Source organism: Lepeophtheirus salmonis, chromosome 7 (genome assembly GCF_016086655.4).
Source record: "Lepeophtheirus salmonis chromosome 7, UVic_Lsal_1.4, whole genome shotgun sequence".
NCBI classification, from domain to species: domain Eukaryota; kingdom Metazoa; phylum Arthropoda; class Copepoda; order Siphonostomatoida; family Caligidae; genus Lepeophtheirus; species Lepeophtheirus salmonis.
The window spans coordinates 20,665,776-20,677,894 of record NC_052137.2 but is presented as its reverse complement, the minus strand read 5'-3'; the positions used below and the strand labels follow the sequence as shown (position 1 = coordinate 20,677,894).

The following is a 12,119-nucleotide window of genomic DNA, read 5'->3' as shown; positions in this document are numbered from 1 at the left end:
ACTAGAGAACAATATCAAAATCATTGCAACTTCAATTTGTCCCTTGATTAGAGTTAGCTCTTAAAGCAGCACGGAGTTGTTCTAAAAATGACCAATAAAATGTGTTACTAGTGACAAAGTTATATATTTTACATATACTTATTATTATTTTATTTTGATGAATTGCTATCAAAAAAAAAAAAAAAATACGTCTTACTGATTTTAAATTAGATATTTGAGAAAAAGTGCAATTTCAATTATGTTACTCAATTATATTTTTAACGATATTAATTATTCTTAATTATGCATTAATCATAATTAAAACTAAAATTGATTAATTTTAATTTTTTGATCTAGAGGTTGATATAATGCTATTAAAGATAGGATTGATCCACATTTTCTCGAATCCAGGTCAGGTTGGATCTTTTTACCCAAGAATTCGGGTACCCGAACTTACATGGATAATTGCTTCAAAATTTATAAGCATTTTACCCAAAGTTCAGGACTAAATAAAATAGGTTCTGGATTAAGGTTATATTTTTAATGATTATTCATGCTGAAACAATAAGTAACCCAATGTTACTACTATTAAAAAATAACTATTAGCATTTATATTAACCTTGACTATTAGTTATTATTAAAATTGTTGTTATAATAATATTGGACATTACCTTCCCGCATCCTCTTATCTGAAAAGATACAGAAAAAGGCCCAAAATCAGTTGGTAGTTGGCCAATTCTTCCAACTATGGAATTTTTATTGAATAATAGTTTTCCACAGCTTAATGAAAAACTAATTTGTATCCAACCAATCACTTTTAAGAACACTGATTAGAGGAAAAGAAGAAGAAATTTCGACAGCTCGCAACCAAATACAGTGTAAATTTTTGTGTTTGTGTGTTACCTCTGTAATAAAAAAAATATACCGTATATTTTGTTATCGGCTGTCGATTTTTTGTTTTTCCCCCTAATCAGTGTTCTGGACGTTGATTGGCTGAATTATAATAAGCTCCTTTTAAACTGTTAACAATTTTTCTATAGTTGGGTAGAATTGTCAGGCCCTAAAATAATAAACATTTAAAAATAAATTATTTCTAATTTTATAGTTTGAAATAATGTTTTGTAATCTTGGCTCTGAATCTTAAAAATTGAATTATCCGACTCCAAATCCATTTGACTAATTGCCCAACTTTATGAATAAATCACATTAGTATTGAAAGATCAATGGACGAATAATATTCCATATTAATTCATTTTTTGAATGAAACTTACTACATAATGGTCTTGTACAGACACGAACTGAAGTTGATACTTTACTTTTGAAGGTCAAATTCATCAGTTTAAATAATTAATTCAATATTTTTTTTAAACATTTACGTTAGAGAACTTTTTAATATATATCTTCTTTGATTTTCAATTGTATATATTCAGATCATTTTTTGTTCAAAAACAAATTTTGGAATTTCAAATATTATCCCAAAATAAAAGAGTTGCTTAATATACTAAGTGATGTTGAGATAAAATTACAACTACGACAAAAAATATTAAAATCTTATAATTGTACAAAATTCATATGAGTTTTACTATTGGAATTTCTCATAAAACGGATATTTTCACCACAACAGATTGCGTGGTAGGAGCTTGTGTTCCTCCACATAGGATTAGAGCTCATTGGTATAATATAACTCATTATTACAGAATATTAAAAGTTTCATCTCGTAACCTCAAACAATTTCTGCATTAAAAATAAAATAATATTTCTTCTGAATAGACCTCTTATAACCGAATACTCAATTTTAAATAATATATCGACTAATTACCGTTCAAATACATATATCATTTTATATTAACACAAATAAAACCCAAGTTGTTATTATTTTTCAAACAAATTCCTTGAAAAAGGTGGTGGTTCTTTAACTTTTACATTGCATTTTCTCAGGACTGAATAATTTCATATAACTTATACACTCATATTTGAAATTAAAATAAAATTTTTCAAGGAAAATGTTTTATTTTATAGAGATTAATATTCTTTTCCTTTCTCAAAAGTTGGTTCAAACTTATGAAAAGGGTAAATTAATCTTACTGAAATTCAATATTAAGCTTGTTTACCCTTTGCAACACATACTGCAAAAATTATAAAATAGGTTTGTTCTACAATCGCTTAACGTTTTGAAAATTCCACTTGCACCTTAATGGATTAAAACATACACTTTTAAAACATTTACAAAAATGAATGTAATATCCAACGAAAGACTGTATCTAATAGTATATACGCTGATTCAAATAAGTAAGTTAAATAAATCAGTAATTGTAGCTTATTATACACAAAAACCCAAGATTATATACATTTTTTGAACTAAAACTCAAGAAACCAAGATGATATGTCAACTCAAGATCTGGGGAGGGGATAAGCACTGACAGACCTGGTCTAGGGGCTCATTTAAAAATAAACAATTATTAAGCACAATAATTTGAATTTGCTTAAAATTAATATTTCATTTGGGGGACACAATCATCATTGGGGCTTGTTCAACTAGTATTGTATTTACGGCACTGTTCACAGCAATTTAGTTTCTCATGAAAAATATTAACTTTGGTATGGAAATATCTCTATTTAGACACATGTTCCAACACTCGTAACATCATTTAAGCCTGATGGAACGACGTAGCTCAATGGACAACGTACCCGGGAGAAATTATTCTCTTGAATTCAATTTGCCTAGGTTTCCAAGAGAAGATATTCTTTATGTATCAAAGAAGATTCATAGTTTAGATGAAGTAACTGTAATACTATAATGTTCACTTATACTTAAACTCATTGCAACTCCATCTGGTCAATTAAAAGAACATAAAAAAAAACTTTACTTGTACTCGTTTTAGTTCAAGGAAATCTATAACTTGACTGCCTTGATGAGTTATATATAATGACCACGGAACAGGAATACAATGGTTGCAGTTGTAGAAAATGTGACAACAATTATAACAGTTTGTTTATGTAAAAAGGACTGCAAAAATAGAAAATCAAAAAATGATCACTAAACCTAAAATTGATTAACAGTCTAAGTTTTGCATCCCTACCCTGTACATGTAGCACCTTCCATTCCTGTTCTTTCATTTTCATAACCCTTTTTTAATGTACTCTGTAATGTATTTTTACATAAAAAAACTAATTCAAGTCAGATTCTTTTAAACTTGGTTACATTTGATTAGTAAATTATAACAAAGTATTAAAAATATTCCAAAAATTTATTTACTATTTAACATTACAGATTTGGTTTTTGTCATTGATAGAATCTTTTATATTAAAAAAAAACCAAAATCAACATTGCAATCCTGACAATTTGAAAGAATGTTTTGGAGCAGATCAGCTACAATCAGTTGTGACAAGGGAGGAGGGGAAGGAGGAAATAGACAAGGATATTGACAAGAATTACTCTGATGTCAATCCCCGATTCTACTCGGAATCCACCAAGTAATTACAATTGTAACTCCGCAACAAATCATAAGGCTTAACCTTCGTCTTTTATGGACACACTCGACTGTTCAATGAGGGTTTGAATATAATTGAATCTATTTAGGAAAGGAAGTGCACTACTCAGGAATTAAATAATAATTACATCTGCTAAGCAAAAAAAAAATTCAGATTACCAATTCCAAAAAATGTAAAGCTAAAAATACACACGATTTACATCACTGGTAATACTTGTATACAATTTGTTCGGACTCATTAGGTAAGCGAGATTTCAGTGATCATTTTCCATACTTGTAGGAAAACAGTTCACAACTTTTTATCAAAGTATAACCATAAAAAACACAAAATAATCCTTTCATATCAGCATTATCATATCAAGATACATATATTCAAATCAAATTACAGAAAAATGATTTAAAAATGCTCAATAGTTGTTTTTTTTAAAGCTCATAATTTATATTAAATATAAGAAGGCTAAATTTTCTGCCCGGCGAGTTTTACAAACGGCAAAACTTTCCACAAGGGCAATTTTCCTAATGCAAATTTTCCAAAGGAGAGCTTTCACAAGACCGGCAGTATAAGGGGTTTTCACCACCTCTGCCATTGACAATCCTTAATCAGAATATATGTAGTATATCCATTATGGTAAAAATTTACACTATAAATTTGAATATCATTATTTATATTTCAGTAAAAAAATTATCTAATTGTATAAATATATACATATAAATTCGTAAACACCTCATATAATGAGTAATTTTGATGACCCATAAAGAAATACATTTAACCATTTTTTGATAATTCAGTATTGATAAGATTGAGTATCTTTAATATTGAATATCTGCCACCGACTCGTATTCATTCATGTTTGAAACATCCATTAATATTTTAGTCAGGGGCGTCGCTAGCTTTCATTATTATTATTCTTATTATATTTTTTTTTTTGGGGGGGCTTGTTCCAAAAATTATCAACACCGTAATATAATTATTTATATAAATCTGTATATTTTATATTTAAGTATATGCGATAATTTTTTTTGGAGAGATTTCAGTAACGTCTATTTTTTTTGTGGGGAGGGTTAAAAAATCAGCGAATAATACTAATTTTATATAAGATTTGATGATTATATTCATAGGTGATGCATGTTTTCACGATGTTTACATAAATACATGGATACACTCGGAATATATATATATATATTGTCCATGACTGTCTCACGAATCGAAACTTAATTCAAATCAAAGGGTATTGGATTTTTATCTAAAAAGTCAGACATGATGTCACTAAAAGATAACTTTTTGGTACTATGAGGAACTTCTTCTTTGACATTTTTATTCGTTCTTTTTGTTCCTTTTCGACGTCTCCGACCTTTATTTCTACCCTGCTTCTTGGTAGGTGTCAAATTAAGTTCTTTTTGTATTTTATTATGTATTTTGTTCCTTGAAATAGAAGCTTCTCTGAAAAATTTATCAGCTTCCATGGAGAAATCATTATTGAAATCGTAGAAATCTTCTTTATTATAGTGATTGTAGTCTTGATTATGTTTGTTTAAGCTATATCTTAATGGTTGAGGTTGTTTTTGAAGTAGATTAGGGGGCTGAGCATAGACAATAGGACGAGGGAGATATTTAATATGCGGAGTTTGAGTAACCAGGGGGGATTTCCTATGTTTTATTCGGTTTTTCTGTTTAGCTAGTAAGTTAGGAGGATGGTTTCTTAAAACTTTTGGCACATAATCTGGAGAATAGTCAAATTCTATGCCCTCTTCATCCTGGTAATCATAATCGTACTCTTTATACTCATCATAATCATAATCATCAATCGAAGAAAACTCTAGTTTTTCATTTTTGAGATCTCCATCATCTACATTATCAATGGATGATAAAAACAAAGCATTTTCTGTTTTAAACTTTTCAGCAATTTTCTTATTATTTTTTGTCAAAACTAAAGCATTTTTCTGAAAAAAAAAAATTATGAATGATATATTATATTATAAAAAAAATACTATTTTCCTAATAATCATTACGTACTCTTAAATCTAAAAGTGTCAGCAAACTTTGTCTTTCTCTTTCTGTTAGTTTTTTTGGAGGCAGAGTGGTTGTCCGTGTTCTTCGCTCGTCTGATATTAGTGCTAATATGGCCTCAATATCATTTGTTTTCACCTGTGGTTGAATGTTTCGGAAATCCAGAACTTCCTGATCATCCCCGAGAAAGTTCATTGTTTTAAGATCGTTTATTTTTTGAATTACACGTTCATTACTTTCTTTTGCCAACAATTTATGGGCCTGAAGTGCACGGATTTCTTCTTGTTTTTCTTTTTTGATTAGATTTAGTTTACGGATTTTATCTAACTCTTTTTCTTTTCGACGATGTAATTCCATTTGTTGCATAAGAAGCATTTCCTCCTTTATTCTCTCTGTTTCTTTTTTTACTTTATTTCGACGTTTTAAGGCTTCTACAGAATGTACATATAATTAAAACATTGAATAACCCATCATTTTTTTGTATACCCACTTACCTTGTATAATATTCCTTTTGGTTTGAGCTATTTCAGCCTGTTTCATTAGAGCCTTTGTGACGATTTCTCTTTTTCTATTTAAAAGCTCTAAATCCTGCTTTTCTCTCTCTAAAGTATCTTTCATATTTTTGATATCCCTTTCAGACTCCTTTCGCTCAGACTTAGCTTGTTGCATTTGAGTCTCCATATTTCGAATCGTCTCCATAAGTAATTTTTGCTTCTTTTCTTCGATATTATCATTTCTAGAAGATATTATCGGATTATCGTCCCCTCTGAATAAATTTCTCTGAGAGTTCATGTTGAGGCGTTTTTTTAAAATTTGTAGTAGTTTGTTTCTTATTAGTTCAGTTTTTGATGTTCTAGATTCTATAGGTCTCAAAGTAGTCGTTGAACTTATCTTTTCCCAAAGCTGTGCATAAGTTAACGAAACAGTTGTAGCCATCATGATGATAAAGAATGTCAAATTGGTTCTTTTTTTCATTTTGACACTTTTATAAGTCAATCTTACTATGTATTTTATAACATCTTTGTTATGGAACAACTGAAATACTATTGAAGACTTTAACTTCTGACAGACGGAACCGCGCGCAGGATATATAATAACATATAATGCTTAATAAAAGTATGGCTTGATAATATCCACTAACATATACATATATCTTATTGCATATCCTTGATTATTTTAATAGATATAAACGATTTATAATATTAGGAGGCATTAAAATTTTTTTTGCACTAAAAACTTTGTTGGTGATTATTTGGAGGTTCCATATTAATTCATTTTGAGAATAGTTAGTATTCCTTTTTCCATAAGGAACATTAAGGAAGAAACCAAGGACTTTTAACTTAGCGATAAGTAAACCACTGACATATGGTGGAATACGGATGTATAACACTTTTCTCTTTCTTAAACACTGTTTGAAAAAAAAATATGGAACAAAAAGAAAACGGGTGAAAACAAAGACTATCACTCTGTGTTAATACAAAAATAATAATATCAATCAAATTTATTTAGGTATTCACTGTAAAAACCAATGTGGTTCAAAAATAAATGATGTTGCTATAACATTTTTAGAACAAATATTTTTATGACTAGTTTTTGAGTTGACTAAATTTCATACAATAATTTTTGCACTAATTCCATTGAGCATTTGAGAAGAGTTGATATGTCTATAGTACCTTTAAACATAATTTCCTGAATACAGATAATTTCACATGCATATGAGCAGACATGTTGAATGTACTATGTATGAAGACATATGGCAAATGATCACTATTTATTAGAGCTGTATACCTTGTGAATACTATTACATTTTTCATTAGCTAATCATTTTATTCAAATAGCATTGATTAAAAATGTATTTTTTTCTTCCCAGGTATAATTAAATGTATTAATGCTCGTCCATTTAATGGTTTGTAATATATGTATTCGTATCATTAAGAGTCTAATACTATATCATTAAAATTTCTTTATAATGATTGGCATGTTTCGATCAGAATATCCGTGAATTTTACGATAATGCACTTGTAGACATTGTTTTGTCGTAAAGGTTGAAGTGCAATTGAGGCACGAAAATGGTTTTTCACCAGTGTGAATGAGCATATGTTGTTTTAAATTTGATGGTTGAGAAAATTGACGAGCGCATTTGGTACACGAGTATTCTTGTGTTTGATTGTGAACTTCTCGAATGTGTCTGAAAATATAAATTCGTATTACAAAATAGTCTGTTCTTATTTTAATAAAAAAACTATTTGTGATTTTCATTTAAAATAAATTAATGAAGAATCCCACAATCCTTACCTACTTAAAGCATATCTCGACGAAAAATACATATCACAATTATTGCACTGCAAATCTTTTGACTTTGCGTGTACCTGCCCGACATGAAACTTCCATGCCTTTGAATCTGCATATTCCTTTCCACAATCTCGACATGTTCTTTTCATGGATTTACCCCCATCATGCATCCTAATTTTGTGCTTTAGCAGAGAATTATAGGTTTCAAATCTTTTGGAACAATGTAGACATACAAACGGAAGAGTTCCATGAGTCTCCCTTGAATGACGTATAAATTCTTTTGCTCCGATTGATTTGACACTACAATCTGGACAATAGTATACTCTATTGAGAGGATTTCCATCATATCGGAGATCATGCCATAGACTTACATGAGTTCTGTAATCGCAGGCATTCTCAAAAATTCCATTTGAAGCACATCTATTACATTTGGTTTGATTCGACCAAGCTGAAAATGAAGGAATATTAAAATGGTACATAAAATATTTTGCAATTTTATTAACAACTTTGGTTTTTTTTTTGTGAACGTCAATTGTGTAATTTTTTATAAAGATTGACTCAGCTAAATTAACCCAATTTCCAAATTTAAGTGTTTCTTTTAGTCAAATATTAGTAACAAAAAGGAAAAATATACTTGTCATACAAATCGATCATTCATCAAATTTTTGTGATGACCCACTTCAATAAATTTATATTACTTGAAATTATTTGATTTTTGTATTCCTTTATTTGAAAAATTAATTAAGAAACTATTTACTATAGGTATGCTAAAAAAAGGAAATAATAAAATTACACCTTTAATCAACTTTACCTTTTTTTTCGTGTACTGAATGCTTGAACTAAACAAATTATGTCATTTTTAATAGGTACGTCGATTAAATAAAAGGTGGTGGTACATAGAAGACTTCTTATCAGACATTGAGTAATAAATTTAGACAATGTTCAGATGGTTTGTTTATTAAAATATTCCAGGATTGTAAATTTTATTATTTTATGACACTTCAATTTTTTTTTGTCTGGTTAGAAAAATATCCAGTGGTTGGTTTCAAGCTTTTTTATATTCATATTTCTTTATATTACTCAAAATTATGAAAAAAGAGACAATGAACATGTGCATGATCCAATTAATTAGTTATTTACTAAATTAGTACAAGGTATATGTACAAAATTGTATGAAGGTATATTTTAAATCATTAAAAAAATAAATATTAAACCTCTACTTCTCGATGTCCAGAACTCTGTGAGAGGATCTTCCTTGTTATATATAAATAATTCCTCACCACAACTAATGTCTTTAGAGGCAACTAAATATAACTGATTTCCTGAAGAAATGACTAATAAATTTGCTTCTGCAGAATCTTGAGCTCTTGATAAAAATTTAGTCCAATCTTGTGTGCCTTTGACAATCATTCTCCGATTAGAGTTTTCTCGATACAAAAGCCATAGGTTGAGTCTATCTTCATCAAAATCAATTCTATTTTCTGGGAGGATATCCCCTTGTATGGGTCCGAATCTAGATCCCTTTTGAATATGTACTTTGGCTGCTACCTTCTCTGATGAAACATTTAAACATTGATCTTGGTCAAGAGGAGAAGTACTTTTGTGAATATAGGAATAGTGTAGACAGTCATATTTTGAGAAATGAAAGATGGAGCAATGAATGCAAAACCACGAAATCCCAAAGGAGGATGAAATTCCAGTACAATCAATTGGCACGCAGCTGCGACTCACTTTTGGTTTCGTAGATGTAGATGAAGTTGACCTAAATTCTGAGGGCGAGGTCAATTCTGAAGATGTCATTTCTTTCTCAATGTAATTGTGAATATCGTTAAGTTCCTCTTCCACGAAAGAGGGAGGATATGCTTCCTCCAAAATTTCCTCGTTCCCCGATATAATTCGATTTCTTAAAGAAGCCCAGAACTCTGCCTCCGGCAATGGGAGTGTTCCAGGGATATCCGCATGAATGAGAAGCCTAAGAACTCGATTGAGATACTCTTCGAAATCCATCTGTGATACTAATTTGTGTAGCTCCATGAATTGCAGTTTCTTTTGATTCCAGATTTGATTGTAAGTTTTTTGCGAGTCATAGTCACTGAGATGACAGCCACATGACTCATTATGCATGGTAAGCAAATGACTGAGTAACGAAGGAATGTCAGAGGAGAATTTTTTTAGAAGGATCTCAAAAATGGGCTTGTCTCTCGGAAAAACGGACTTATCCATACTTAAATATATAATAACGTCTTCCTCTTGAAAGGGTTTGAAGATTATTGATTACTAAAGATAAACCTAACGAATATTTTTAGCAACAGAGTTTTTTTATGGGCTACAAGGGTGCAAAAAAAGACACACAAAAAACAACAACAAAGTTTATGGTACCATTTTTTTGCGCCTAAAAATGAATGCTTTATGGTCAAAGGTTTGTTTGGGTTATAAAGCTTAATAACTATTCAAAAGAAAAGATAACATTTTCAGAAGAATATTTGTCGACAAAAAAAGTATAATGGTATAAATCTATAATTTTTCTTCTTCGCGACTCCGTCTTAAAAGCTCATGCAGACACATTCAGTTGATTCTTTTTCATTAGGCTTCATCGTTATATTACAAATGATCGGGTAAGTGAAATTGCTTGAATAATTAATTAATTTTCATTTTCGTCTGTATAATTATAGAATATATTATGTATTTTTATTTATAAATTGAACTTGGAGAGGACCAAATAGTATTCAATTGTAGTATCATAAATTAATTACTAATTTTGCTAACTAAAGTTAATACTAATATAGAGTTGAGTTCAAGACAACCTTGTCCTAGACCAAAGAACAAGATTAAAGCTATTGCGAGCTGAGACCAGCCCCAAAGTTTGAGGTTCGATATTATAATCAAACCAAAATTTTGAGAGTCCAAGAATATTAAGTACAAAAGTTTTGTGATTTGGAAAAAAAATATATATTTTAATTCAGTTTGTTTTTCTCTTTCTTTCATATCCAAGTTATTTTGGCCATGGCAATAAAGTAAAAAAAAAAAAAAAAAAAAAAGAAGGTCAACATTAAAACAATAATAATACTTTGAAGGGTTAAGAAGTCCAATAACCATCCCAAGAATCGCATTATTATTTATAAATTGAGTCGAGTGTCTTGGAACATTCCATGGGAATTCACCGAGGCATGATAGCTGTATTAATGGAAAATCTTGAAATTGAAGAAATCAACTCATGGGCCACAATAATGAAAGATTGGCTTTAATTTTAATTGTACAGTAAAAATTATAAATATGATAAAAGTCTTTGACCCTTCAATATTCTTAATTATAAATAATATAACTCTAATGACTGTAATTTGCTCGTGAATTCTATGCTATATTTTAATTTTTAATATTTCCTATGGCACCGGTAGAAAAAATCAGAGGCAATTGATTCACCCCTCTTGAGATTATTTGGTAGTGCATGTAAGTCTTCCCATAAAAACACAATTGAGGCTAATTATACCAACATCAAATGCATTTATTATAATTTTATTATTGCTATTATTATTAAACTTTTGCAGCTGTATGAAATGCACTCGTGGGTCCGACTTAATTAAGGATCTCCAGTCTAAGATGTAATAATATGATAATTATATAACTTTTAATAAATTTATATTTAAGGAATCAACAGTATCGAGAATAATTATTTCTTTTTTCAATGAAATTTTCTAGTAATGTTTCTTTTTTTTTTGCATTTTTTTCAAAAAAACTATATGACAGTCTTATAATCTCTAACTGAGTCCTTCGAATTTATTATAATATAGGATACCATTCATAAAATAATATAATTTGCTAATGAAACAAATAATGATTAACTTATATGAAACAAAGTTGTAACATCCTTTTAAATTATTATAGAGTTTATGGTGCTAGGTGATTTCATTCCATGTAAATTAATTCAATATAAAATTCATCCCCAGACATTTCCTTCCCACTTTAAAGAGTGATATTTAGTGATGACATACGGTTTATGTTTCTAATATGCAAGTAGTGTTTCAGTAGGGCTGCTGAAAGAAAGCTATGCAGTCGGCATTAGAGATTAGTAATGAGTAATCGATTACTAGTGATAAATGGGAGACGGGTGTGAATGCTATATGGCGTTTATACCTCCTGAAATAGAAGAAGAAGAGTAATTCCCCGATTTACTTATATTTCCTAAGTTTATAAATATTATCCACGGATCGGGATTCCATTCCTATTAATTATTAAAATTTATTATGACGTCATTTCTAATCCATAAACACCATAAATCATTCAAATCCATCTCCCATCCATCACTAGTCATCACTCATCTCCAGTCCAGACTCTCCAGGCCTCCCTCTACA

At 29.6% G+C, this 12,119-nt stretch overlaps 2 protein-coding genes across 2 annotated transcripts; both read right to left on the bottom strand.

Moving 5' to 3' along the window:
• Positions 1–4,118: 4,118 nt before the first annotated feature.
• On the bottom strand, positions 4,119–6,565 carry LOC121122124 (uncharacterized). The gene is made up of 3 exons (XM_040717132.2): positions 5,973–6,565; positions 5,485–5,909; positions 4,119–5,411 (listed from the first exon to the last, which is right to left on the bottom strand). The coding sequence occupies exons 1-3, from the start codon at positions 6,451–6,453 to the stop codon at positions 4,683–4,685; spliced, it is 1,635 nt and encodes a 544-aa protein (XP_040573066.1). The 5' UTR covers positions 6,454–6,565; the 3' UTR covers positions 4,119–4,682.
• A 784-nt stretch (positions 6,566–7,349) lies between these two features.
• On the bottom strand, positions 7,350–10,043 carry LOC121121707 (uncharacterized). The gene is made up of 3 exons (XM_071890071.1): positions 8,985–10,043; positions 7,774–8,218; positions 7,350–7,666 (listed from the first exon to the last, which is right to left on the bottom strand). The coding sequence occupies exons 1-3, from the start codon at positions 9,991–9,993 to the stop codon at positions 7,432–7,434; spliced, it is 1,689 nt and encodes a 562-aa protein (XP_071746172.1). The 5' UTR covers positions 9,994–10,043; the 3' UTR covers positions 7,350–7,431.
• Between the last annotated feature and the right edge of the window lie 2,076 nt (positions 10,044–12,119).

Coding starts and splice junctions, on each gene's coding strand:
- LOC121122124 (XM_040717132.2), bottom strand. CDS start 6,453: ATGAAAAAAAGAACCAATTTGACATTCTTTATCATCATGATGGCTACA. Junction 5,910..5,972: donor CAAAAGGAATATTATACAAG/GTAAGTGGGTAT, acceptor TACATTCTGTAG/AAGCCTTAAAACGTCGAAAT. Junction 5,412..5,484: donor TGACACTTTTAGATTTAAGA/GTACGTAATGAT, acceptor TTTTTTTTTCAG/AAAAATGCTTTAGTTTTGAC.
- LOC121121707 (XM_071890071.1), bottom strand. CDS start 9,993: ATGGATAAGTCCGTTTTTCCGAGAGACAAGCCCATTTTTGAGATCCTT. Junction 8,219..8,984: donor CTGGACATCGAGAAGTAGAG/GTTTAATATTTA, acceptor CTTCATTTTCAG/CTTGGTCGAATCAAACCAAA. Junction 7,667..7,773: donor TCGAGATATGCTTTAAGTAG/GTAAGGATTGTG, acceptor TTATATTTTCAG/ACACATTCGAGAAGTTCACA.